We start from the raw sequence: 27,306 nt of genomic DNA on the forward strand, positions 1-27,306 counted from the left end.
TGCTCGTGTCTGTTTGTATGCATCTACCTAATGGAGTGCCGTGTGGATCGTGGTATGCTGCTGCCGCTGACCGGTGATGGTAGATTACTGTCGCCATGGAGATCTTCTATAGACCTGCTCCAAGGGGTCTCTACAGAAGTCTCACCTGTGGTGCTCTCTGTTACATCTCCATCAAACCTAATAGAGAATAAGAGTGTTTAAAGCATAAACAGAAAGTGATGTATAGATTGTGTACTATTTTAAAAGTACGACAAAACACTGTGTGCTCCCAACTCCTTGCTGAGAAAGTGTGTTTCAGTCACATATCAGGCTCCATCACACTTAATAGAGTTATTTGTTACCTGTCAAGGTAACAAATGACTTTTGTCTTCTAAATTTGGTATTTCACTGCTAATACTATTATGGCTGGCCTTTACAGAACCACTCTTTTGAACAAGCTTAAGAATCCTGTTAGCATTTGTGGACAGGTCTGGTTTAGCTCCTACCTGTCAGATTGATATCTATATGTGTGTGTTTGTGTGTGTGTGTGTGTGTGTGCGTGCATGTATGTAAAAGGACAACTGTCCAAACAACAGTAAAATATGGTATGCCACAAGGTTCCGTTTTAGGCTCAGTATTGCTTTCCTTGTATGTGCTTCCTTCAAGTGATATTATTAGGACACATGGTCTTTTGTTTTCATTGTTTTGCATAACACACACAACTGTTTATTTCCTCCAGACCAGAACAATTTCCACTAATAATGGAAGTTCTATTCATTGGACCAAATGACCCTAGAGACAAGGTACTATAATCTTTGACTACATATATAGAAAAATATATTATGAAAACTTTTGCTTGCTTATAAAGTTCTTAATAGTTTATTCAAGTGGTTTCTAATCCTGGTCCTGGGACCCTTAGACCTGCACATTTTGTACATCTGTCTTATCTGACATGCTCATCATTTTACTACTTCACAAACTCATTAAGATCCCAAAATTCTTGCCTTTTGACAGTGCCAATTAAGAAAAACTAAATAAAGAAACAAGATGAGCATTTGCTTACATCGTTTTTAGTCTTTCAAATGGCATCTCTAACACTGTTCAGACAAACTCTTAAGTCTGCACTTTTAACTCATCTGTTTAGCCAGGCATATAGTTAAATCCCCATAGTCAGCTTCTAATCCTGCTACACTTATTCGGTAGGCTGGCTATTGATCCTTTCTTTATTAGAAGCACTAAAATTACTTCCATTTCTTTTCTTCGCTTACACCTTAAGACACCCATGCAGAGTTTCAGTAGACCCTATCATGCCCAATCCCCTGGCTCAGCATCAATCCACACTTGAACTCTTGCAATATTTAATAAAATTTTAGTTTAACTACTTATTAAAGAGCAAATATAATGAAAAATACCCTGTTGCAAAATTAACATGTACATGTTTATATTAGGGCTGTCAATTAATTACATGGTGTGGCGATTAATTAATTAATTAATTAATTCACAAACTAAATTTGGGTAAATGATGACAGATTTTTTTTGGTGAAGTATCCTTTTAATGTTTTTATTATTTATTTATTTTAATAAATTAAATGATCCTCTAAAGAAGAAACTAAAACTGCCAGCAGGTGTCTTTGACCATGTACACACTTGCAGATAAATTCGGTTGTCAGTTCACCTTTTACTCTGCATTAATATGTTAACTGCATTAACTCCTGAAAAATACAGGTAGTGACAACTGCATTTACAGAAATTCTACACAGTGTGTACGGTACTGAACTGAACAACTAGTTGTTAATGACGCATCAGAAATGTGTCTTTGTATGTGAGATGCAAGAAAATAACAGTGAAAGAAGTCTTAAGCTTAGCACATTTTGACACGGGGCTAGTTGCCAGATCTTCATAGAAAAAAAAACAACAAACTAGGACAAGCACAAAAGCACTAAAACACCCAAATGTTTTATGTTTATGACTCCAAAAAAATCATACATCTCATATCCGCATCAGACCACTTTATTAATTCCATAAAGTGCCTAGCTTTATGAGCTAAGACCAAAACAACATGCCTAAAAGTGCTTGTAAATATGAGGACATGGCAACACTGCAAGACAGCGCTCTCTAAAGCAGCCTCCCGAGCATAAACAAAACACAGCATGTCTATCAGCAGTAGTTTAGTTAATCAACGAATAAAGAGAGTCTTTAGCCAAAAAATGGCAAATACCAAACAGCTAAATTCTTATTCACTCCCTCAAGACTCCAATATGTTGCTATGGTTACAAATGCGGGAGTGACTGCTGTTCCGTACACACATGGAACGATAATTTTATTTCCCGCATTTAAATGCGGTTGTCACTCCTGAAACTCGTAGTGTGTACGTGGCCTTTATGAGTCATTCATTCATTCGACTCGTTCAAACAGGTGATTTAGGAATTAAGTAAATGGCTCTCTCTACGAATGACCTTTGAATCATTGATTCACACGATTCGTTCAAAACATGGATTCATTCAGAAACTAAACACCACTACGTTGCTCACACAGATACACAACAGTTCTGCTGTGACTATTGGTAATATTTTCGTTGGCAAAATTGAGCAAAAACACACAATATTGTGTTTAAAATATAACAATATTCTTATTTACTGAACTCTTGTATAAAATCACATTTGCTATTCACTATTTTACTATTCAGACATAAACAGCACTCTCTGCTCGTGTGATTTCACTTATGTGATATAAATGAGACAAAAACTTATACAGGGGGATTTTTTTGCCCCAGTATCTTGAATTATAAGGCATAACTGCATTTATGAAGTTGTTGCCCTGCATCATATTTGTCAACCGTCAACAATGAAATGTAAGATGACGCACAGGCCTGGGGCAGGGCTAGTGTGTTAAAAGGGTCATATGATGTGATTTCAAGTTTTCCATTCTCTTTGGAGTGTTACAAGCTGTTCGTGCATAGATAAGTTCCCTAAAGGGTAATGTACAACATGTGGAAAATAATGTGTTTCTTGAACCTTGAACCGCGTAAACACATTGCATTACACCAAATACACAAAATAATGTTCTTTTTAGCAACATAATATGACCCCTTTAACTGCGTTCAAATATTTTAATTACATTGCTTCATAAATAATTAAGTTATTGCGTTAAACTGACAGCCCTGGTTTATATAAAACTTTAGATACTTTTTAAGTTAAAATGGTGATCACATGCTCTATCTTGCTTTCACACTAATTTATAGAAATATAAACCTTGCACATTTCTATTCATCAAACCTTCTGTCAAAGCTAAATGGGGCACGTATTTTATTCATAACCCCTCTTTCTTTTGTCAAAAGCAACCTAGCAGTGAGGGGTGACAAGACTTCAGTAACAACAGTCGATTGTTGTGACAACCCCTAGCAAAAGTGTTCTGAGGTGGTAAGCGAAAGACAGCAGGAAAGACAAGACAAAAATTAAGATTGACAAGCAAAAGAAATACTTACGTGACAGCATACTGGGCAAAAGACAGGTATTCCACAAGAACATCAAGCCCTTTATTTTCCTCATTGAGAAACTCTCTCACCCACCTAAGTGAAGAACAAAACATTTAATAACCTTTCTCTGGCTGAACACCTCAAAAGAAACCTTTCACAGTTCTAAAAAGAACTTAACTCATGTTACATTGAGGTTGATTCATTGGACATGTGACTCACCCGATGTGATTGGTCCTAAGAGATATCTCCAGCTCTCTGAGCACCTGAGTTGACTCTTGAACTCTCCTTCTAAATTTCTGTCAAGAGGAAGAGATGTCCACTTCTGAGCAAGTATGTACTTGATTTGGTTGGAAAGTATCAAATGCCAGTCTTTTAACATCAACTTTTTGATGATGAATGTGAAATACTTTCTAACAAGTTGTCAACATATCAGAAAGTAAATATTTTACACACATTTATATATTTTGTAACTGTTTCTGCGCTTGATCTTGAAAAGAGTGCTGTTACACTTATAACCTTGAAGGAAACTATCAACATGTATCCAAATTTTAGAAAACCTAATTTATAATTTAGATTTATGAAATGTACCTCTTGATGCCATCTACAACTCCAATTTGAGAGGCCCTACATTAGAGGAATTTTATTCTAAAGATTTTTATTTAAGTGCTATATGACTTGTATATTCAATAAGGATTTCTGGACGGGCCATTAAATTTAAGAGGATGGTGTTTTTCCATTACTTAGACACAGTTTTAAATTTTTTTTATATCTTTTTATTATAATTTATTATTTAGTATAATTCCTTCAAGGCATCTTTACACATACATGTACATAATATCTACTAAATACTAACCACAAGTTCCTTGCTTAAGGGCACAGTGATAATCACCTCTTACAGAACTTGAATGTTTAACCTTTGGCTACCAGAGCTAGATCTTTAAATATTTATGGTCTATTAATATAGCAGACAACAAGCCACAGAGACAGTCTGCATACATGAAGGAACTCACCTTCCTGGTGACGGCAGGGTCTAGAAAGCTTCTGAGCTTCTGGATGTACGTATGGGGAGGATTCTTCACTTGGAATCGTTCCTGTTAGACACACAGATTATGCTATATTTATATTATTCATATTTAACACTCCTCTTGAATCAAGTTCAAACGCCCTCCCCAACTTCAACATAAAACATTAACTAAGCAAACCTTCTTTTCTGTTCAGTTCTTCTCTGATCTAATTCCCAATCAGAGTCTCACTTTTACCCAATCACTTCTGAACCACATTTCAGCCTTGAAAGAATCATGGCAATCACTGAGATATGATCATTCATTATTTAGACAGCAGGCATTTCACACTCTTTCACCTCAACAAACATTTCCACAGTCAGCCATGTTCTCCTTTTCTTACGTCAGTGTAGCCATGGTGACATGATATGGTGGATGTATTAATAAAGAATGTGTTTACTTAGTGGTGCTGTTATAATAAAGAAACTCTCCTCTGTGTGTATGTATTAGGGCGATGTATTATATATCTGTACTCATTTTCAACTTGGATCAATTTAGAGTTCTACAGGAACAGCAAAATACAACAAAGAAAAGGTCAGATGTAGTGTCATTTAACAAACTTTAAAAACACTGGATAATTAAATATGATTTTTGTCATTGTAAAAGATAATAAAAGAGATATCTGCTTTATTGGAATCATTCTTATACTAAAGGATGCTAACAGGAAATAAAATAAATAAAATGACAAAGTTTTGCTGGGGCCCTGCAAAAAATAGATCAGTAAAGGAGTGTATTGTGTATTCCAGTGGTTATTTAATCGGCTGACCAGATCACAAGTGTCTGTTGTTGTTTTTTCCAGTGAATAAAAACCTAAGAAACCACAATAGAGCACTTGGTAGGACTAAAAGAGCTCTTGCTACAGAGGATCTTGTGATATCAATGTCACATTAAATATCAAACATTACAATATTATGTTGAACGTTGTATACACATTGTAACTGGAATTTTGTTTTTGACTATTTTTTTTTAAAGTCAAAGAGGATTTAGGTTGTCATGCACATGGGTTGTCATTTTTGAATTTTAAAGCAGTATTTTTTCTGACATAAGATGATTAAGGGATGTACAAATTCCTCAAAAGCCTGATTTTTCATATTTGATACTGACAATTTCATATAATTTCTCTACCTTTTCATCATTATAATTTTTTTTCAAAAAATAAACAAACAATCAAAAAAACAAACAAACACATAATCAAGTTGCTTCAGTCCAGTAAGTAAGTTTTCCTCTGGGAATATCACAAACAATATAAAAGTTATTCTTACTGTTTATAAGATTTCACAGCAAAAAGACACATGTACTACAACCTAAAGGAGGACATTTTTAGAATTATAATAAAAGGTATTTTACGTGCTAAAAAGTATAAACTATCAATCAGATGAAAAAAGGCATGTGGTAGATTTTTTACAACAGGTTTTTCAGCAAAGGTTTGAGCATGTTGATAATTTAGAAGCGATGAAACTTGCCTATCAAATATGATACAGTAGGCTTTATAGAGTTAACATTGGGCATAATAAAGACTTGAATTTTCTGTGAAAAGGAATAAAGACAGCTGTAACAATATGGTTATATAACAGTTCTGTAAAATTGCTTGCTGGCTTATCTGAGACTCATTATGCAGAATGCATGTAAACAGACTCTCTCACCTGATCACATATCAGCTCCCATTTTTTTTCATTGTCATACTGTCTAAGGAGCCTCACTTTATCTGGAGGAAGGTTCATAGAGTTCTGAGAAAGACAGAAAAAGAGAGTTAGCATTCTTTTTTTCCCACACGTTTGAAGGCATTCTGCACATAACATGTTCATCAACAACACAAGTGATGAAAAGCTAAATAACTAGTCTCTGAAATTCCTGAGACACCATGGATTTTTCTGTGCAAGTTGTTCAAAAGCAAAAACATCACCAGCAGTGTATAACCAGTTTACTATTTTGTCCCATCTCTCATCTAAGTTCAAATCTAGATTCCATCTGAACAGACTAAATATCTCCAGAACAGCCACATTCTTCTCTACAACAATCATACAGAATATAAATCTGCACAGAATTTCATCAGCGTTAAAATTTTGTTTTAAAAAATTTAATGAAACCTAAAGGAATAGTTCACTCAAAAATGGAAATTGGAGTGAAGATAACTTGTGGATCGTTTTATTTTTAGTCAACTTTTTTCTGTGACTGTATCAAATATAATATAATGCTAAATTTGTCCGAATCTGTTCCAATTAAAAAACTCGTCTACATCCAGGTTGGCCTGAGGGTGTTCATTTTTTGGGGTAAACTATTTCTATAAGACAAGTAGATTTAAGGAAAGAAACCCAGTATGAAACATTTTCTTTTATCCACCATGAATTTTATTGAAAAATGTCTCCATAGTGGTTATGAAATTTTTGTTACACACTTATATGCTTATTTTGTACAAATATTAGGTAATATAATTAAATATATTTAAATGAATTTAACTGAGCCCATCAAACATAACTGACTGAAGCATACTGTTAGTTCCTCATACATTTTTCTTGATACTTTCTGTTCTTCTATTTGGGCATAATAAACCATGCCCAAGTTTGATTAAATGATTAATGAGAGAAAAGCTCTGGAAATCAAACAGTCTGAGCATCAAATGAAAACACAGCAGCAGCGCCTAACATGTGGAAGAGGGTGAAGAGATTTGGGCTGCAAAAGCCAACTCTATTGGGACAGAATTTGTGATGCAAATCTGAGAAAATGAGGCAGCATTAACCGATTTGCATTCACTCCCCCCGCTCCGTTTCTCCTCTCTCCGGCACAAACACAGACACAAACAGACAGACATGCCCACACACATGCACAATGCACACATGGCATGAAGCGGTTATGCTGATTTGCAGACTTTTGATTCTCAATGCACTGATTAGATCATGAGTGTTCAGAGGGCAGCTCTCTAATGTAAGCAAATGACGTGTGTCTGTTTGGAGGACACGCTGAAAATCCAATCAGGGAGATAAGCAACAGATGACCTAAGTGCATTGATTAAAGACCCTTGAGAACTTCACATGTAAATCGTCAAAAGAATGTGGTTTTGAATCTGTCACATTAATCAAGGCACTGTATTACAGACACGAACAGGACCAGCTAATATCTCAATAAGAAACAGGTCTGATCAAAGTCAATGGTACAATACAGAGACAGGTAGTTACGCATTATTGATCTCCGAAGGGAAATTTAGGGTCTCTGGGGAGAAATTTGTACCACTCCAAATGTAATTTTAATAGACTGCAAGCTGGATTCTGAAGAGAGAATTAAATCACAGGATAGATATCATGTATGTCCCCCAAGATATTATCTTGAAGAGCCCTTCCTGACAAACTGGAGTATTTCAGACCCCAAAACAGACAACAATCAGACAGGTTGTGCCAATGGCTGAAATCTCAACCAACAAGACCATACTGACATAGTGGCTCTATCTGTATCTAAATACTTGCATTTACGTTTGATGCCACAGGGGTTATTGCTCATGTTAAAGCACCTAAAAGAATCATATTTAAAAGCAAATGCAGGGCACACAGTGGCCTACAGAGCACGTTGCGATTAATGGATTAAGGACAGACTCCTTAAATCATACATGAATGCATGCATAATCACCGCAATAAGAAAGCATGTGTGCAAGTTCACAATTCTGGTGACGCTAAAACAGATGGAAAACCCCAAAGGATTCCACAATAAAGGTGCCGCGCGCCTGCAATTAGTAGCTATCATGCTCGCGCAGACAGCATCAAAGCAATGCACACTGCCAACCACACACAATAGAGGCGTGTGTGCTGGCGTGGGCTGCCAGCTTCCATACTAGTTGTGCACATGATACAATTACATCGATATGGCTTTTGAGGATATAAATGAAAATTACCAGTGCGATTGCAAATCTCTCCTCCAGTTCGGCCGGGTCCGGCATGGGCAGTTTAGGGGGTTTGCTGCCCCTCGCCCTGAAATCTGTGAGCTGAGCATCCATACTTTCTGCGTTCCCCATGTTTTTTGTCTGATGCCCAGCGACGGTAAACCCTTTGGAAAAACGTATTCAGCACCAAAATGTAACCAAGAGGCAAAAAGCAACCAAAAAAGACAGTGCAGGCTTTTTATAGGTGACCAGACACCCTCTCCATTGATGCAAACCCGCAGCGCTCTGTATCAGATGCGAGACTTCGACAATAGCATCCCTACATTGTTAATCCGTATCTGTCGGGCCCTCCGTTCATTTTTCGGAGCTGTTGAGTATCGTTTACTCAACGGCAGCGGCTCTGAAGCTGGGCGCATTTATCTGTATCATGCACAATAAATGCACCGCTGGAGGTTTGCGGCATGATAACGCGCATGGCTCGGACTCGGGCAGGCCAGTTAATCCGCGCTGTGTGGATGATAACAGACGGATTTTGACAAAACGCAAACTCCCCCATTCAATCCCCGACACAATGAAGCCTTTCAGCACCAATCCCCCGCTGGGGAGTGCCAAAAAGCCATGCTGAGGAGTCGAGGGGGAGGCAATGTTTTGTTCTGTTGCATGCTGGTATTTGTAGTTTGGACAGCACGGCAGCGACATTATAGAATTACTGTAACCTTCTGAAAATTCGCCTCCTAAAGTACTACATTTATTGTAGTGTATTGTAGAAACGACTGTGTTCATGTAACGTTATGACGTTGTGCGTTATTTGATACATTTTATGTTTTAGTTTGTTGTTGTATTTTACATTTACATTCTTCAAAATAGCCACCATTTCCCTTCATAACAGCTTTGCACACGCTGCCTGGAATTCAGGAAACTTTGAAGGAAAAGAGGGAAATTATAATAAATGAATTTAAGTTAGAATTACAGAGAAAATGAATACGTTTATGGGCTTTTATTTTATGTTTAACGAGGCAATTACGCCTTTTTAAGTGATAAAAAAGTAGTTTATCACCTGTCATATAGCCTACTTTACTGAAAAACTTTAAATCAGTCAAAGTGTTAGGCTATGTTATGTTTATTTTTTATATGTTTTTATAATCATGTGACCTTTCATTGCATTACCTGTGTGCTTAATATTATATATATTTTAATGTATAAATTATAATAGATTTGCAGTAAAAATCTGATTTTAGCTTAAATAGATTGGTATATTAGCATTAGCTACATAAACTAATATATAGGCCTATTGTTAAATTTAGTAAATTGCTCCTGTGGTCATGTCTTTTCCACTAAAGACCTGAAGGAATCCTGATTCCTCTCCAACTATTTTAATAATTCCAGTGAAGACAAATTTGTTATTTGTTATACAGTGGATATTTCCTTCCAGACTAAATGTAACTATGTAGCACAAACATAAGATAACATGTGTTACATGTGAACAGTCATGAAAATGTACTCTCTTTAAGTACACTTAGGCAGTCTTTTATTTGATTAATAATAAGCACACTTCTTTTTCGCAAAGGGTCACGCTGTGCTTTGAACTGCCTGAAAAAGAAATAGTGGCATTGCATGCCAGTATGATGAAAATCTGCATATCGAAATAACGGTAACTTTGACAAACAAACAACATAAATGTCACAAAAGCACAGAAGGGAAACACTTTATTTATATGTTCACTGTTCAGAAAATCACTGCCAGTTATGATGAATAAACCAAAACTTAGATTTGTGTTATAAGTTTTAATATAGGCCTACTACTTCTGATGTGAAGGGAAATTTAAAGCATTATATGTTAGTGAAAAATAAAAAGATAAGACAAAACAGCTCTGAGTTTTAATTCTATGATTAATTCATTCTCAGAGAATAGTGCAGTCACTCAAAGGCAGCAGAAGCCTGTACGAGGTTTATAAATATCATATGAGGGGTTGTATTGCAGGTTGCAGCACAAAATTCACCTCATTGCTCTGTCATGCAAGTATATTAACTCAAAGAGGGCAAAGTGCAAACAGCACAGACAGTCTAATGATGGTCACATTCTTCTATCAGCTACAGCTTCTAAATGACTGAATTAACTATATTCAATCATTTAGCACCAATAATTCGTATAACTATTAAATAAAACATAATAATATATAATCATTAGTTAATATCTTCATACAGTAAAGTCTCCAAAAGTATTTAAGCTGTCTTCATATTGATTCCAATACCATGTAGACTAGACTAGTGTTATTTGAAGAAGCACTGTCGTGTTTATACCACTAAATTGCACTGCAGTGCAGACCTAAAATGTCAAATGTGTGAGTACTGACTCACAAAATTACTAACATGGATGAAATCAGTGTAACGTAATCAGTATGATAAAACAAATGGTGGATTTTTTCATTGCTATACAGGCATATGGTTGTCACATTTAGTTTTGTAGTCCATTTTGGTAAATCAGTTGGGATAATTGTCTGGACACAAAGGCAAAAGCTGGAATGTCTTTGATCGTGGCAAACAGTTTTACCCCAAAACAGTTGCTCTATCCAAACTATTCTAGGCAAATATGAAGATGGTGTAAAAAAGAAGAATGGAAATGGTGTTTAAGATAGTCATAGTTTCTGTGTTATTCAGTCTTTCACTTCTCCATCATTATCCACTCCTGTTTCCATCATTATTCAATCCTCTTCCTCTCCTTCAGCCTCACCCTCTCCTTCCTCCTCTTGCATAAACTCCACCATCAGTTCAGCAGTACAGGAGGCTTCTCCCAGACTGTTGACGGCTTTGCAGGTGTACTTGGCATCATCATCAGGACAGATCTCTGAGATCACCAGGCTACAGTGGCCATCCTCTTCATAGTCAATCTGGAAGTGACGCGTCTCCTTAATAGGCTGGTCATCCTTGTACCACACAACCTCAGGGTCTGGGTAGCCTTTGTATTCAGAAGACACAGTAAATCAGTAATAAATCAAAAAACGCTGTTAAAAATTAAACGCAAATGCAAGTGGACCACACAACAACAGTCATTGAACTTATATCTGTAAGGGCATACTGTAGCATTTAAATATCAATATACAGAGTAGTGGACCATGTTATGGTGTAAATGTAAACTACAAATCATACGCAGTGCTAATTTGTACATTTTCTGACTCATGATGATCAAATTGCCAAGCTTTTACATTATTTTTGACTTTTGAACATCCCCATATTAAAGGGAGAGAAGGTAAAAAGAATCCTCATAATATTGTTAATAAGGAAATGGGTAGGTACAGACAATAACTGTTTTTATTTTAAATCCTAAAGGAGATTAAAATAACAATACCTTTTGAAAATATGTTTTTTTTAGATGCTCAACCAAAGGGCTGATGAAATTTGAAGGTAAGATAACTAATAATAACATTATATTATAGCTGGTAATGTTAGCATGTACAAAAAGCATGTACAAATAGTGTTTTGTTGCATTAGGATTAAAGTATTTTCTTATTTATTTAAATAATTACATTTTATAATTTTAAAGAAATCCCTTCAGTCCCTTAGACGTGTTTAAAAACCATAAAGACATTTATTTTTCTTTTGCATCCAACGACAATATTAAGATTTAATAAGAACCTGGAATTTTACTTACAAGCTAAAGTATATACCTTTCAGAAGTTTAGAGTCAGTAAGAAATGAATAAATTTATTCAGCAAGGATGCATTAAATTGATCAAAAGTGACGGTAAGGACATTTATTTAAATTTAAGGGAAGAGCAGAAGAATTATAACTCAGCACTTAGGGCCAGATTTATACCAGCGCAACCCCTCTTTTACGTTAAAAACTACTGTCAAGATTTATTAAAGACAAATGTTTATCTAAAAAAATGTTTTAACTCACTGCACCTGTGTTGTTAGTAGATACATGCACCTGATCATCATCATCATTGCGATAGTTCTGTGTCCGAGTCCAAGGGTGTACCCAACAGCTCCAAGTAGAACGTCACGTGTTGTCATCTCAAAATTACAGTAATTACGATATGGCATGAATGCAGCATAATTTACGCTGCTTTTGGTAGATTGCATTGGTCATAACGAAAATTATCTGGCTGCATCTGTGTTGTTTAATTTGCACATTGTCATTAGATCACCTGCAGAATTTTCCACTCCTGTTTTTATGGGATTGCGTTGTCACACTAATTTGCCCCGTTTAGTAAATCTGTCCTTTAAAGTATAAAAGCCTTCAAGGTCAAAGGTCATTACCCTCGATCTTGCAGTCAAAGCGGGCAGCACTGCCTTCCACCACTTCTACATCCTGTATGACAGAGGAGAAGCTGGGGGCCACAGGGGTGCGGTTTTCATCCTCCACACTCTCAAGGAACGGTGCAGGAGGCTCTTCTAAACACAACCACATTTATTAATGTGCAATTAACATTTTAACATATACAGGTGCATCTCAAATTAAAAAATTTGGAAAAGTTCATTTATTTCAGTAATTCAACTCAAATTGTGAAACTTGTGTATTAAATAAATTCAATGCACACAGACTGAAGTAGTTTAAGCCTTTGGTTCTTTTAATTGTGATGATTAGGCTCACATTTAACAAAAACCCACCAATTCACCATCTCAACAAATTAGAATACTGTTACAGATGAGGTACTCAAACGGCGTGACATGATGTGAACAGGTTTTTATTGACAGACTTGAGGATATGGAATGAGACAGTTGAGCGATGATTCTCGGATTATTCGGTGATCAGGAGGAATGTTTACTTGGAAATCCTCTTTAAACAGGAGACACGGAACAGGAGTTAACCACACACCTCACCAACACAGTGGACCAGGACGAGACTCGGGAGCTGACAGACTTGGGATCGCTGGAAGACACACTTGGGATGAAACACAGCAGGAAATGTAGACAAGACGGTAAGTATCAAGCATAGCGATATGAATCTTATAGTAGTCCTCTTCGTAGGAACGAAGTTGTAGGTAGTAGGGTTGTAACGAGACCGGACACTGGAGTGCTGTGAGTTGTGTGTTTTTAAGGCTTGGCTAATGAGTGAACAGATGACGTGCAGGTGTGCTCAATCAGTGGCTAGGTGAAAACAGGTGCGTGCGTGCGTCGTGACTGGTGGAGAAATGACAGATCCATGACAAATAATTCATAAGACCAAAAAAAAAAACATTTTTTGTGAATTGTTGGCCTTCTGGAAAGTATGTTCATTTACTGTATATGTACTCAATACTTGGTAGAGGCTCCTTATGCTTTAATTACTGCCTCAATTCGGCGTGGCATGGAGGTGATCAGTTTGTGGCACTGCTGAGGTGGTATGGAAGCCCAGGTTGCTTTGATAGCGGCCTTCAGGTCATCTGCATTGTTGGGTCTGGTATCTCTTATCTTCCTCTTGACAATACCCCATAGATTCTCTATGGGGTTCAGGTCAGGCGAATTTGCTGGCCAATCAAGCACAGTAACACCATGGTCATTGAACCAGCTTTTGGTACCTTTGGCAGTGTGGGCAGGTGCCAAGTCCTGCTGGAAAATGAAATCAGCATCTCCATAAAGCTTGTCAGCAGAAGGAAACATGAAGTGCTCTAAAATTTTCTGGTAAATGGCTGCGTTGACTGTGGACTTCAGAAAACAGTGGACCAACACCAGCAGATGACATCAGCCCAAATCATCACTGACTGTGGAAACTTCACACTGGACTACAAGCAACATGGATTCTGTGCCTCTCCACTCTTCCTCCAGACTCTGGGACCTTGATTTCCAAATTAAATGCAAAATTTACTTTCATCTGAAAAGAGGACTTTGGACCACTGAGCAACAGTCCAGTTCTTTTTCTCCACAGCCCAGGTAAGACGCTTCTGACGTTGTCTCTGGTTCAGAAGTGGCTTGGCAGCCCTTTTCCTGAAGATGTCTGAGTGTGGTGACTCTTGATGCACTGACTCCAGCTTCAGTCCACTCCTTGTGAAGCTCTCCCAAGTGTTTGAATCAGCTTTGCTTGACAGTATTCTCAAGCTTACAGTCATCCCTGTTGCTTGTGCACCTTTTCCTACCCAAATTCTTCCTTCCAGTCAACTTTGCATTTAATATGCTTTGATACAGCACTCTGTAAACAGCCACACCTTTCAGTAATGACCCTCTGTGACTTACCCTCTTTGTGGAGGGCGTCAGTGTTCGTCTTCTGGATCATTGCCAAGTCAGCAGTCTTCCCCATTATTGTGGTTTCAAAGAACAAGAGATACCCAGAATTTATACTGTAGGGATGGTCATTAATTGAACCTCAAATGTAAATATTCTAATATTTTGAGATACTGATTTTTGACTTTCATGAGCTGTAAGCTCTAATTATCAAAATTAAAACAAAAAAACTTTTGAAATGTTTTACTTCACATGCAAGGAATCTAAAATATTTGAAAGTTTAATATTTTGAAAAAATTAACTTTTTCACGACATTCTAATTTATTGAGATGCACCTGTATGATATTTATTATGCGATGTTCATCATCGATACTGAAAATCGGTTGCTGGACCATTACCATCAGTCGGGGAACTTTTCTTTGGACCGATTCCTCCTAACATTCCCATAGAGCTGAACCTGGAGATGGCTCGCACTGCATTCCCTGTTTTCTGCACAGATACTCAGAAACATGAAGAATACATACATCTCATAGAAATGTATTCTTTGTCTGATAAATCAAAATAAACGCCAGTGCTTTCACCTGCCAGCGGCGTCTCAGGATGTACTTCTTCATCCTCTCTTTGGACAGTTGTTTAGCTTCCATATTTTTGGTGTCCTGTTTGAGCCAAGAGTGCTCTAAACACTGAGCGCAGGTCAGTCTGGCCCTACGGAGTGGGATTTATAGGGTCACAGAATTCAGACCAAATGCTTAAAATCCTTTCATCAACATTCAGCATGAGCTACTGATAATTAACGTTTCCCATTACACCCTCCATATTCAATAATGTCTTTATTGAACCCGTTGTTACGGGTCTGTGCCAAGAGCTCAGGATGTGCTGTTCAAGAAATGTGCTTCTACACAGTGCTCTACAAAGGTTTTGATTATCTTGGAACAATGTTGGTATTTCCATAAAAATGATAATGTTTCTGATTCAAAACTTCAGGTTTTCTGAAGCTTACCTCATGTCCTTTTTTAGGAGACTGCTGATGAAGTCTTTGGCCTGATCTGAAATCTCATCAAACGCCTCATCCTCAAAATCCCAGGTGGCTGAGGTGACATTGGCAAGAGTTTCATTGTCATTGTCTCCCATGAATGGAGATAGACCACTAACACTGAGGGTTAACAAGAGGATGGGTATTGGCCAATAATCTTTGATTCTGTTAGTGCACATTCAACCAAAATGTGATGTAAGGTATAACAGGACTAAAAGCATCCCTTTAGAACCCATTTTCTTTTTTTTTATTCAGCAAGGATGCATTAAATTGATCAAAATATCAATTATATTGTATCACAGTTTCCACAAATATTTATTTAGCAATAAACAAATAAATAATAAATAAATAACCTGAGAACTAAATCAGCATATTAGAATGTTTTCTGAATGATTTATGTGACACTTAGCTGCAAATTCAGTTTTTTCACAGGAATAAATTACATAAAAACATCTAATATAAAACAGCTATTTTAAACGTCAATAACATTTCACACTATTAATTTTTTAACCATATTTTTGATCAAATAAATGCAGCCTTAGTGAGAATATTGCTAACATAAAACTCTTGAACGGTAGTGTATATATTCTGTAAATATTCATATTTATTGATGATGGTGTTACATATTCAATGAAGTGTGTATTCTGTAAAAAAAAAAGCTAAATATCTTATAGTTTAGAGATAGTAATAAAGTCATACAGTTTACAGTAGAGGCAATATTTAAAGAAATAAAGGGAATGTTTAATGGATGGGGGTGGAGCAGTTTCAGGCATTCTCATTATATTTAAAAAATATCAAATTTGATCATGACAATTTTGCAGTTCATAGCAAAGAAAAAAAAAGAAAAGATGTTTAGGAAAGGATTGAGTATTTTATTTAAATAAATTTTTAATGGCTGTTTAGTGTTTTGGAAAAAAGATAAAATCAAAAATGTCCTTTTACCACAGGGGGCCATTAACCTCTTGTAACCTGAAGATAAAAGTAACTGACACAAGTCAGTTTAAACATTTAGACTCTACCTCCAAGGAATCAAATTTGTGTTTATGTGATAAATTGAAAAAGCAAGCTTGGCAAGCGAGTTGTCCAAAAACGAATAATAGCCTTAAAAGGAAATGTTTCCAGTCCTCAGCATTAATTACTGTGTCTTTACTGCCACGGTTGTTAGCGACTGTTGGAGGAGTGATACCGATGTAGCTGAGATACTTATTTATCACTCACAGAATGTAACAGATGACGCCAATACTCCACATGTCTGTTGGGTAGCTGATAGCTTCATAGTTGATCACCTCAGGAGCTACAAACTCAGGAGTTCCAAACAGAACCTTCAGAGAGCCAGAATCCTCTGAAAACAGAAATAAAAAAAATAAAACTGTGCCAGAAAACCAGACACTGTTTGTTTTTGCAGTTGTTTATGCTTGTTTACCCAGCCTTCGAGCAAGTCCAAAGTCAATGAGCTTGATCTTGCTTCCTGTCTTGTTGATGCACATGATGTTCTCAGGTTTGAGGTCCAAGTGGACAATGCCCTGCTTGTGGATAAACTGAACTCCATCAATGATCTGCAGCATGTACTTAATCACCTCTCGCTCAGTCAGCTCGAAATCTTCATCAACGATTCGCTCAAATAACTCGCCGCCAGAAATCCTGCAGCCAGTGGGGACCACAATGACATTATCGTTAAGCGATGCTAACCAATCAGTGTCAGACTGCAATCTCAATGCATTGGAACTGTTTATGCACATTCCATTTAACAACAAGATGAACAGTGTCTAGAGTGCTAAACAATTCTCTTACAGTCAGGGAGATTTAATTCTGGGCTATTTTCCATCATGGCTGCCAAGCTGAAGCAGAGAGCATCCATGCTTTCTTCTCCCCACCTCCCTGTTTCACCATCTCACTATATAAGGACATGTGACACGCACTTCTCCCATCACAGGGTGCTGGATTTTACATTCCTCTCTCGCCATAAAAAGCTAAACTGGTGGAATGATTTAAAGGTGTTGAAAAAACAATTAACAAACACTACAGCCTGTTCAAAGACACCAGGACACACAAGGTAGGTTCACCATAGTGACCTAATGTGATCACCGCTCCCAAACTGGGACATTCTGGCCTTTTCATGAAACCTTTTATTTAGTCAACCTGTGTCATGTTAGTCTTTCTGCTTGGAAGATAGAAGACATAGGGACTCACATCTCCAAAACCATGACCATGTCAGATTTTCCCTCAAAGGCATCCACACATTGCACCAGTTTGGGGTGGTGGAGGCTGTTCATGATGTCAATCTCCTGCCTCACATTTTCTTTTTCCTTCTGTGAGAATGCCTTGATGAACTTCCCTGCCCATACCTTCTTGGTGGACTTTTCTACAAGTTTGAAGACTTGACCAAATTTACCCCTTTTAAAAGTAAGAGAAAGGCAATGAGAACTGGAAGAAAAAATCTGGTACAGTAAATCCAAAATGGTATGTTATATTGATAATCTCGATGATGGATATCACAAATACATCACTTACGTTCCCAAGCGGTCCTCTATATCATAGAAATCCTTCACACTGCAGTCTTTCTTAATGACCACATCTCTGTATTCTGGCTCTTTTTCCTCATCTGTGAAATGAACAGGATATGTATCAGACTGACCATGTGGGAGTCATGTTAGTAAACTCTGGATTCAGGAGGGATGGAATGGTGGGCTAACTGCTTTGAACTTCATACCATCATCAGACACAGTGGCTCCAACGTCCTCCTCTTCCTTTTTCTCTGGAGAAAAATATGAATGTTTTTTAAATGTTTAGTTTTTAAGTAGCTCATCACATTTATACTTTTGGGCTTCGGTAATCTGAGGCCACAGTAAATATATTTTCCCCAATTAAACATGAACAAAAACAAAGAAACAGACCCCTCTTTTTAAAATGCATATATATATATATATATATATATATATATATATATATATATATATATGCATACATACAAAAATATTGACCTAAATGAATAAAAAAGGGGAACACACACATGCACACTGATACATTACATGCATTGACGCATTTGATACATTTCATAAATGCGTTTCATTGATGCATTTGACACAATATTGATATAATATGCAATGCAATGCACTTAATATTGATATAATATACAATGCAATACATTTGCATTTAATTCATGTAATATAAGATCGATAAATATAACACACACACACACACACACACACACACACATAGTAAATCTGATAGACTATTGATACATTTGACCCATTGCATTTGTTAACATATTGTACGACATTCATTATATTAATTTATGCATATAATATTAGGACTTGAGTTTAAGCATCGAGTGATGCTGCCATAAAAGTAGGAGAAATTCTGAAATTAAAATAAATTAAATTGTTATGACGATAGTCAAATAAATGCTTGTATTATATCAAACAAGAATGCATAACGTAGGAATTTTCACTAGTGGCTTCAGATTTTTGGTCCCCGCACTTATTCTTTCTCGATCAATAGTACCACAATTAATAAGATGTTCTTTCTCACCTGTTACCTCCTCTACTCCCACTGTAATGGGCTCAGATTCTGCACTGGGCTCTCCAACTCCATACACATTAACAGCTCGAATGCGGAACTTGTACTGACGATCGGCGAGGAGGTTCTGGACGTGGTATGAGGTGCTGTTACAGGAGGTGAGGTCATTCCATGTGTTGTCAATCGAATTCCAGATCTCCAGGTTGTAGGACTGGACGATGCTGCCTCCATCATAAGTGGGGCCGTACCAGGAGAGGGTGAGCGAGGATTTGCGGATGTCAGATGCAGCAGGGATGCCGGCTGGGGGATCTGGCTTATCTGGAACACAGATTTACATCGAAGAGGTCAGCATTAGGTATATAGAAAGCAATGCATAGAAAGATAGGGAGACTACTAGTAAATATGATTTATGTTACTATGTTGTATCAAAGGGCTAAATACAGTACAGTCTCTCATAATCGCATCTTCCTCCTTCCTGCTTCTCATTATGTGTCACTTCCTGTCTTTGCTTACTCCCTTACCTACAATGGTGAGGTTGAGTGAGGCCTGCTTGGTACCAAATTTATTCTGCAGTTCAAGAGTGTAGCAACCACAGTGATCTTGGTCACTCGCTTCGATTGTCAGGTGGCTGCTGTTCTCTGTGGTCTTTATGGAAATGCCTCCAGTTCCTGGCTGGATCTAAACAGGAGAAGAGTATACAATGTATCTATGTAAGTATATAGGACTTTAGGCCTTTAAGCTTTCATTTTCTTATTTTCGCCTCTTCTTTAACCACTTTTTTATCAGACATATACACCAAGTAATCATGAAATCTAAACTGATCCTTATACTGTAATTATTCAGTAGGTTTTCCAAATAATTGTTTTTGTTTGTTTTACAGGAAACAACATGTAAAGATCACAATAGGCAACAACCACACCATCCTCACACTCTCATTTCACCATCTGTCATCTAACATTGGTTCCCAAAGTGAGTTCTGCATAATCTCTGCTTCATTTTAAACATTAATGTATCAGTTTAAGTGTTTTGTACTTCGAATGCTTCAGTTAATCAGTGGTTTCTGAACCTGATGAATAAAAAAAAAAACAATCATGCTAATGACACAAACGGGGCAGCGAATATCAAACGCTCGTGCAACATGCAGTTAAAGTTAACAGGTGGGGTATAATACAAAATTTGGTTGCACTTTATTTTAAGGTCCAATTCTGGCCATTAACAAACCATTAACTATTACTTTTGCCTCAATAAACTACTAATTTGCTGTTTATTAGTAAGGTAGTTGTTAAGATAATATGTTGGGTAGGATTAGGGATGTAGAATATGGTCATGCAAAATATGTGCTTTATAAGTACTAATAAACAGCCAATAAGTTAATAAGAAGGCATGCTAATAAGCAACTTATTAATAGCGTGAATTGTTCCCTATAATAAATTGTTACCCAAAATACTTTATTAAATAATTTTCAATTTACATTAACAGTAGCAGCTGTTCAGTTCACATATGCTCTATATCTTCACAACTCTTCTCTCAAATAAAAGGCTGTTGTCTTAGATAGTCAATCAAAAGTCAGACAATACAATTCAAAAATAAATAATTCAATATGTTTTTTCTATGTTACAATAAAATGATTCTTGATAATTCAATTAAATATATTTCTGTTTATCTGAATATCCATTAATTGACCTATAATACTTTTTGTCACATTGATTTAATGTTAATACTGATCTCCAAAAAATGGTATTAGAATCTTTTTTTGAAATGCATTTTTACAATAAGTATTTGTATTGTCAATTTTAGATTAAAGGGGTGCTCTGTTCTCACATGGGAGATTTATTTGGGGTGCAGTCAAAATTCACTGTAAATAGTTGCCTTTATTTCAGAAGATTTGGGAACCAATGATCTGTCATTGTACAAACTCCCTGTCCTTTTTCCTTACCGGCTTTTTAAATTTGAGCCAGGTGCAAGTTATTGGTGCCGCCCCTCCAAAATTGCCCAACAGCTCCACCTTTTCTCCTGCCCTGATCTTCTGATCTCCAGGGAACTGCAGAAACTGTGGCGGAGAACCTGCATGGCATCATAAGCAAACATAGGTTCATATTCAACACTCCCGTGGAAAGTAGTTATTCCGTATTTTCTCTCTCTGTCTGTCTACTATCAGTATTCTGGAAGACAGTTTATCACACAAGAATGTGTCTCTGTACATGGCCTTCAGGTCAAATATTCCTTGGGCCTGTATGGTTATGTAAGGGCTAATGGGAGAGTAATCTTACCCTGTTTGGCGGGAGATGGTTTCTTCTTTATTCTGGCTTCATCTGCAGAAGAGAGTGAGCATGTATTGACATAAGATAGCATCTACTCCAACAGCATCTACTGTATATTTTTAGCTAAACATATTTACATAATTATTCAAATAAACATTTCATTAAAGGTATAGTTCAGCCAAAAATATTCATAGCTTTCTCCTACTCGTGTTGGCTAAAATGTGCATGACTTTCTTTCTTCTACAGAACACAAAAATAAGATATTCTTAAGAATATTGGCAACCATACAGTTTCGGTTACCATTGATTTTCATGGAGAAAAAAAAAAATCTCAAAATATCTTCTGTTGTGTTACATAAAAGAAACAAATCAGATGAGGAATCACATGAGGGTAAATAATGGCATAATTTTTTATTTTTGGGTAAACTATCCCTTTGGAGGAACAACAAGCATAAATGATTTTAGAAAGATTTAACAATTTTGACTTTGCGCAAAATTTGCAGCTTCAAATAACAAATTTTCAAAACAAATTTGAATATGGTAAACTTTTAATTATTATGCTTTCACACATTTTTAATAACCAAAAGTTATTCATCAATAGGTTTATATTTAGTTTTATGATAGCAATGATTCTAATCTGGTAATTGTCAAAGAGGTCTTTTATAGAGGCTATTGCTTTTGTTATAGGTCTAATATGCAAATAAATGCATATTAAGTAATATTGTGCCTAATTTGCATATTTGAAAAAAAATGAGTAAAGTCACAAAATAATGTGATATTATATGTATTTTAATACCCAATCTTCCTTATTAAATTGATAAATTATAAACTCTCCATTCAGTAAACAATCAAACAATCCAGTGGTCAAAAAAATCCAGTAATCAACCCTGTTCACATGTTTGAAATTTCATTTTACACCATTTCAAAGGAAATAACTAGTCAACATTCATCTGAGAACTGACAGGAGTTCTAAGGAAACTGCTGCTTCTGATCAGCATCCAGGGAGAGAGTGTCTGTATGGACACTGTGCCTTGCTGGAATTCCCCTTATACGGACATGCTAAATATAGGGTCTCCAAGATCCAGGAAGCAGTGGCTCTCTCTCTCCACTATTTATTTAAGGTTTGATCGCCGTCAAGAAACAATGCAACATGTAAACCCCACTAATACTCCAGCACACTCCAAACAGAGAGACTGAGAAAGGGGGAGAACAAGGGTGAGGAAGACAGAGAGGACAGTCAGATCTTTATGTGTTTCAGCTCACAGAAGTCTACCATTTTAGGCCTTCTCTTCGTCTTCAATTGCTTCTTTCCTATCTTTCATTTTCTCCCTTATGCTTGGACACACCTGAACTTTTTCCACAAGCACTGTGGGAATACAATGTACTCTGTTCTGGTATTTGCCAGTAACATGCTTTTCGTGCACTAAATTGTAAATCATTTTGACATTGTTTGTTAAGAACATAAGTGCAATGTAAATGTGAGCCACTTAGAGGCTGCTATTCTTATGAAATACTAGAAGACCAAATGCAGCAGTACAACTGGTTGCATATTGTTCCAAAACATCATCGGCTGAGTTTATTTTCTACTCTATCGTGATCACATTAAAATGTAGGATCTAGTGCGACCATTGTGTTAAAAGGCGGAACAAAATGTTCTCTATGTTCTATTGTGAATAAATTATTGGCTCATGTGATTTGAAAGTCTTTTAGTTTTCATTTTATTCAAATTTAAAAAACGTCCTAACATTTTCGGAATTCGGGTTGCACCAATCTCAGATGTATGATTGTTTACGTCACAAAATGTCACTATATTATCGCCCAGCTCTTTATATATAGTTTTTCAAACTTTGTCTGCATATATGTCCACATTTATCCACATACATATACTTATGTAGCCCAATATATAGAAAATCTAAACTGCTTGTATCATCACAAAATGTAATATAGATTATCACTCAGCTCTAATTTAATGAATGCGACTATAAGGCATGACCTGACTTGACTTTCCTTTAAAGGTGCTCTCATAAATGGACAGTTCACCTAGATATGAAAATTCTGCCATTGTTTCCTCATCCTCATTTTGGATGACTTTTGTTTTTTAGGTGGATCACAAAAGGATTTTATTTATTATTTTTTTGTTTTTATAAATATCAAGCTGCTCCTTTTCATACTCTAAGTGTCAATGCTGACCATGAAAACTTGCAATATAGTCCATGAGTTTGTGGACTACTTTTATGTATAATTTTTGGACCATGTCAACCCTTTGGTCCCCATACTCTTATAATGGAAGAGAGCAACATGGACATTCTTTAAAATGTCTCCTTTTATGTTCCACCAATGGAAGATATGTTGAAGATCCCAATTTGGAAAGGACATGAGGTAACAAATTAATGGCATTTCATCCCTTTATAAATAAACTATTATCACAAGTAAACAGGCCACAACATGTGTCCTTACTCACTTTCTGTAGTGGGAGTTGCAGAAGAGCTCTTCCTGTTTTTCTTATCTGCTGATGGGTCTGAAGGATCTAGAGGAATGCAATAAAAATGAATATAACAATATTTTCCCCCTTTTTGTTTCAAATAAATTCTGAGTTCCGGGAGGGATTTGGCATTGTTAGTATTGTTATTGGTAAGACACCCTAATTCAATACTATGTTTCCAATGACATGCATAAGGGGAAGTCTAGAAGACAGGACACTTACCATCTACAGTGACCATACAGGAACACTCTGCTTTACCATGTGCATTCTCTGCCTTACATGTGTAGCGTCCTTCATCCTCTGGTAGAGCCTTGTCAATTGTAAGGGAACACTTTTCACCTGATGTAAAACAAGAGGTAGCATTTAATGACAAGTGTATATTGTCCTAGTAAACACATACACAAATCACTGGATAATGTAGGGGACACCCATCACATTCCTGTTTGATTTAGACTCAGAGGGAATCCTCTATTGCTATTTCAGAACTTTCTAATTGCCACCCAGATCATCATTCTGTCTCATGCCAGTGGAAGGGGTTAGAGAGACCTTAAACCCTCAGATCCAGAACCAAGATAACACTCAGTTGGCAATGAATCAGCCTCAGCTTTAAGATCATTCCTCTCAGCATGTGATCTACAACACAGCTCAGAACACTAAAGTAGGGACTTTAGTAGGAAAAGAGGATTTAAAGCTGTCCTTATCATTAAATAACTCTACAGACCCAAGGTTATCACATTTCATTGGAATTGTATGTCACATTTAAACATCTATTAATCAAAAGAACTGTGTAGAAAATTCAAAATCGATAGTATTTTGCATTGTAAATTGTAGTCAAAGGTATCTATTTTCATACCTTCCTGTGACAAGACAATGAACTTGGATGCCTTCACAATTTTCCCATCAAGAATCCAGGTGATGACAGCTTGGGGGTCAGAGGTCGCCTGACACTCTAACCTCAGCCTCTCTCCATCCACCACAGTGATGTCACTCAGGGGCTGTTTGAAAACGGGCAGCTTTCCTGCATTCTTCTCTCTTCCATTCACAACTTTTGCCTTTTTGTCATTTGTCTCTGTTATCTCTCCATCAGTTGTCTTATTCTCTGGGCTGGCTTTCTCCTTTTTTTCAGTTGTCCCTGCATCAGTGCTGCTTGCTTTTTTCTCCTTTGTTGCATTTTCCTTTACGTTAACCTTTTTATCAATTGCACCACCATTTACGCCATTGACATCGCTTTGCTTTTCCTTCTGTGGTGTCTTGGGTGCTAGCTTTGATGAATTCTGTTCATTTTTCTCAGACTTCTCTGGTTCCAGTGCTTGCTTGTTCAGGAATGACCTGAAGTCTGAAGGTGTGCTGCTTGGAGGTGGAACAGCAGCAGGTGCTTTGGGTGAACCATCTTTCTTGTTGAGCAATGACCTAAAGTCAACCTTTGTTGGGGTGCTTGTCTTGATCTCAGACCCTGGCTTAGGCCCCGAACGGGGCTTTAGAGCTGCCCTAAAGTCTGTCATCTGGCTTCCTTTGCTAACCTCTAGAAATTAAAAACAAATTTATGAAAGACTTTCGTCGGTCCCTCTCAGTTCCTTTGGTAGGGGTTTCTTCAAGCTATAAATTAATACAGATGCCCAGTTGTATGAATGTTCCTTCACGATCCCTGTGGTCCAGTGCCTTTGTGGAGGTCCTGTTCTGTCTGTGGTCACTGAGCAACTCTCTGTTCCCCTCACTCAAACCACTGCTGGGACAACCCCTCTGGACCAGAATGAAAGAGGGAGGAGAGAATAGAGGGTAGAGAGAGGACATACAGAGGGAAGGAGAGAGATATGTGAGGGTGGGGAGTGGAACTGGATTGTTTAAAAGCTTAGACTCCTTTCTATAATAGGTTAATTGGAGACAGGAACACATTTCATATCTGTGTGGCATCAAAGGGGGGAGCGCCATTGCCTTATTAGGGAAACACTTCCAGTGCATGGGCATCAACGCCGCGGAACAGAGCTAGGAGGTAAACAGATGGCAAGATAGCATCAGAATCTGATACATTATTAGTATGTTAAAAACACAAATGTAGATAAGCATCTTGAGCCTGTCACCAGTGCCTGATTTGGAGTTACATTCACTGGAAGCAAGAACTTTTTAATAATTAGAAAAGAAAGAGAATCTCACTGTTCCTTTGGTGCTTGGACAGAAACCATAAAAGAAGTGTTCTGATTATTCTGTGGGTTTTTCTTTGGATGCTCCTAACTTTTTTACCTCTCTATAAAATGGGGGCCCCTCATTCACCAATCAGAGTTGAGTTGCATGTCTGCAACAGTTTATATTAAAATGCTACATGGGCAGCCTTATATGGCTATGAACCTCTCTGTTACTCTTCTCTTCTTGTGCTTGTGTGTGGAAGATGGACACATCGTGGGAATGTCTCCTAGATAAAATTGCTTCCTGTGCTGTTTTGCTTCACCACAAGGTGAATTGGTGAGTGAATTTTCCATTGCTGCTGGTTTGAAACAGTCAAACTCACATAGTTAAATGAATCTCCCTTATATTCTGAAAAAGTCCAGTCCTCAATGGTAATTCTAGAGGTTTAAGAGATAACCATAATGAAGAGACGTGATTTCACGAGTCATAATGAACAGGTCTGATCAGGTGCAGCTGCTGACATCTGATGATTTAAATAGGAGATTTATAAGCAAAGTCTCATTTTGTGTTGTAAAACGCCGAAAAACACATTACTATTGTGTGGGTTTTAAACTCTGGTCAGCAAAATTCCAGATTCTATTGTTAACAACAAAACAATGGTAAAGGATACATCATGAAAAGACACACGCTGCTTTGTTCTGGGAGTTTATCTTCGGCACTGGGGCAGGAACATTAACCAGACTTATAAGGAGCAAACAAAAAGAGTGAGCATCTCATTTTTAACTGCCACCCATGTATGTGCTATCCTCAAGCATTTCCATAGCTTTACTCTGCTATAAACATCTCTCTTAGCTTGCAATCTTTAAGAATATACCATGGAGAAGACATTTACAGTATACAACTGTTTTTTTAAAGCATTAATTGTGCAAAATAAAGCCAACTATCAAAAAGAAAGAAACCAGTAACTGTAGAACATAACTTTTATTAACCTTTATAAAGTTACAACTAATTTATTCACATAAGAAGTGTGAAGTTTAAAGTCAACATTTCACACATACTTTGTCTGTTTTTATTTGCACAGGCCAGAAACTAGTAAACTGTGACTGTCTACAGGCAGCTTTTACTGTAGGAATTAGTTTTGCTAAACACAAATACAGAAACAGTCCAACAATAATTATTTATTCAAAAGCAAGCAAAAGGCCATTGCTTATTCCTTAAAGAGCACTCAGATTACTAACACATAAAAGACTTCATTCAAATGGTTTATTAGGCTAAAAAATACCTAAGAGGCAAAATATGATGCCTGGAGGGTATAAACAAAACCCCAAACTTTCAGAAAAAAATATTTTTGAACCGTTTTAAAGCTACA

General features: G+C 36.9%; 2 protein-coding genes across 3 annotated transcripts in view; both read right to left on the bottom strand.

The window, feature by feature from the left end:
- LOC306845467 (formin-like protein 2) overlaps positions 1-8,993 on the bottom strand; it is a 29,902-nt gene extending 20,909 nt beyond the window's left edge. The window contains exons 1-6 of one of the 2 annotated variants that reach the window (XM_079378300.1): positions 8,396-8,993; positions 6,159-6,242; positions 4,465-4,545; positions 3,674-3,750; positions 3,464-3,547; positions 28-177 (exon numbers count right to left, since the gene is read on the bottom strand). In XM_079378300.1, the coding sequence (XP_079234426.1) occupies positions 28-177; positions 3,464-3,547; positions 3,674-3,750; positions 4,465-4,545; positions 6,159-6,242; positions 8,396-8,515 (596 nt within the window). In that variant the 5' untranslated portion in view covers positions 8,516-8,993. The remainder of the gene's footprint in view (positions 1-27; positions 178-3,463; positions 3,548-3,673; positions 3,751-4,464; positions 4,546-6,158; positions 6,243-8,395) is intronic. The other variant, XM_079378299.1, reaches the window with a different exon arrangement.
- Positions 8,994-9,892: 899 nt separating this feature from the next.
- Positions 9,893-25,536, bottom strand: LOC306845374 (myosin light chain kinase, smooth muscle-like). Its single transcript, XM_079378137.1, has 17 exons — positions 24,670-25,536; positions 24,039-24,155; positions 23,796-23,861; positions 21,345-21,386; positions 21,011-21,138; positions 19,596-19,752; positions 19,087-19,392; positions 18,266-18,310; positions 18,067-18,157; positions 17,746-17,949; positions 16,979-17,196; positions 16,774-16,897; positions 15,523-15,675; positions 15,104-15,227; positions 14,921-15,011; positions 12,642-12,776; positions 9,893-11,338 (listed from the first exon to the last, which is right to left on the bottom strand). The coding sequence occupies exons 1-17, from the start codon at positions 25,316-25,318 to the stop codon at positions 11,085-11,087; spliced, it is 2,904 nt and encodes a 967-aa protein (XP_079234263.1). The 5' UTR covers positions 25,319-25,536; the 3' UTR covers positions 9,893-11,084.
- Between the last annotated feature and the right edge of the window lie 1,770 nt (positions 25,537-27,306).

This window comes from Barbus barbus (assembly GCF_936440315.1).
Source record: "Barbus barbus genome assembly, chromosome: 25".
Lineage (NCBI taxonomy): Eukaryota > Metazoa > Chordata > Actinopteri > Cypriniformes > Cyprinidae > Barbus > Barbus barbus.

Bases quoted from the DNA above. Each gene is read 5' to 3' on its own strand.
- LOC306845374 (XM_079378137.1), bottom strand. From the start codon at position 25,318: ATGACAGACTTTAGGGCAGCTCTAAAGCCCCGTTCGGGGCCTAAGCCA. The intron at 15,012-15,103 runs GTGAAAGCACTG...GTATCTGTGCAG, and splicing joins TCCTGAGACGCCGCTGGCAG to AAAACAGGGAATGCAGTGCG. The intron at 12,777-14,920 runs GTAATGGTCCAG...GGTTGTGTTTAG, and splicing joins GAAAAGTTCCCCGACTGATG to AAGAGCCTCCTGCACCGTTC.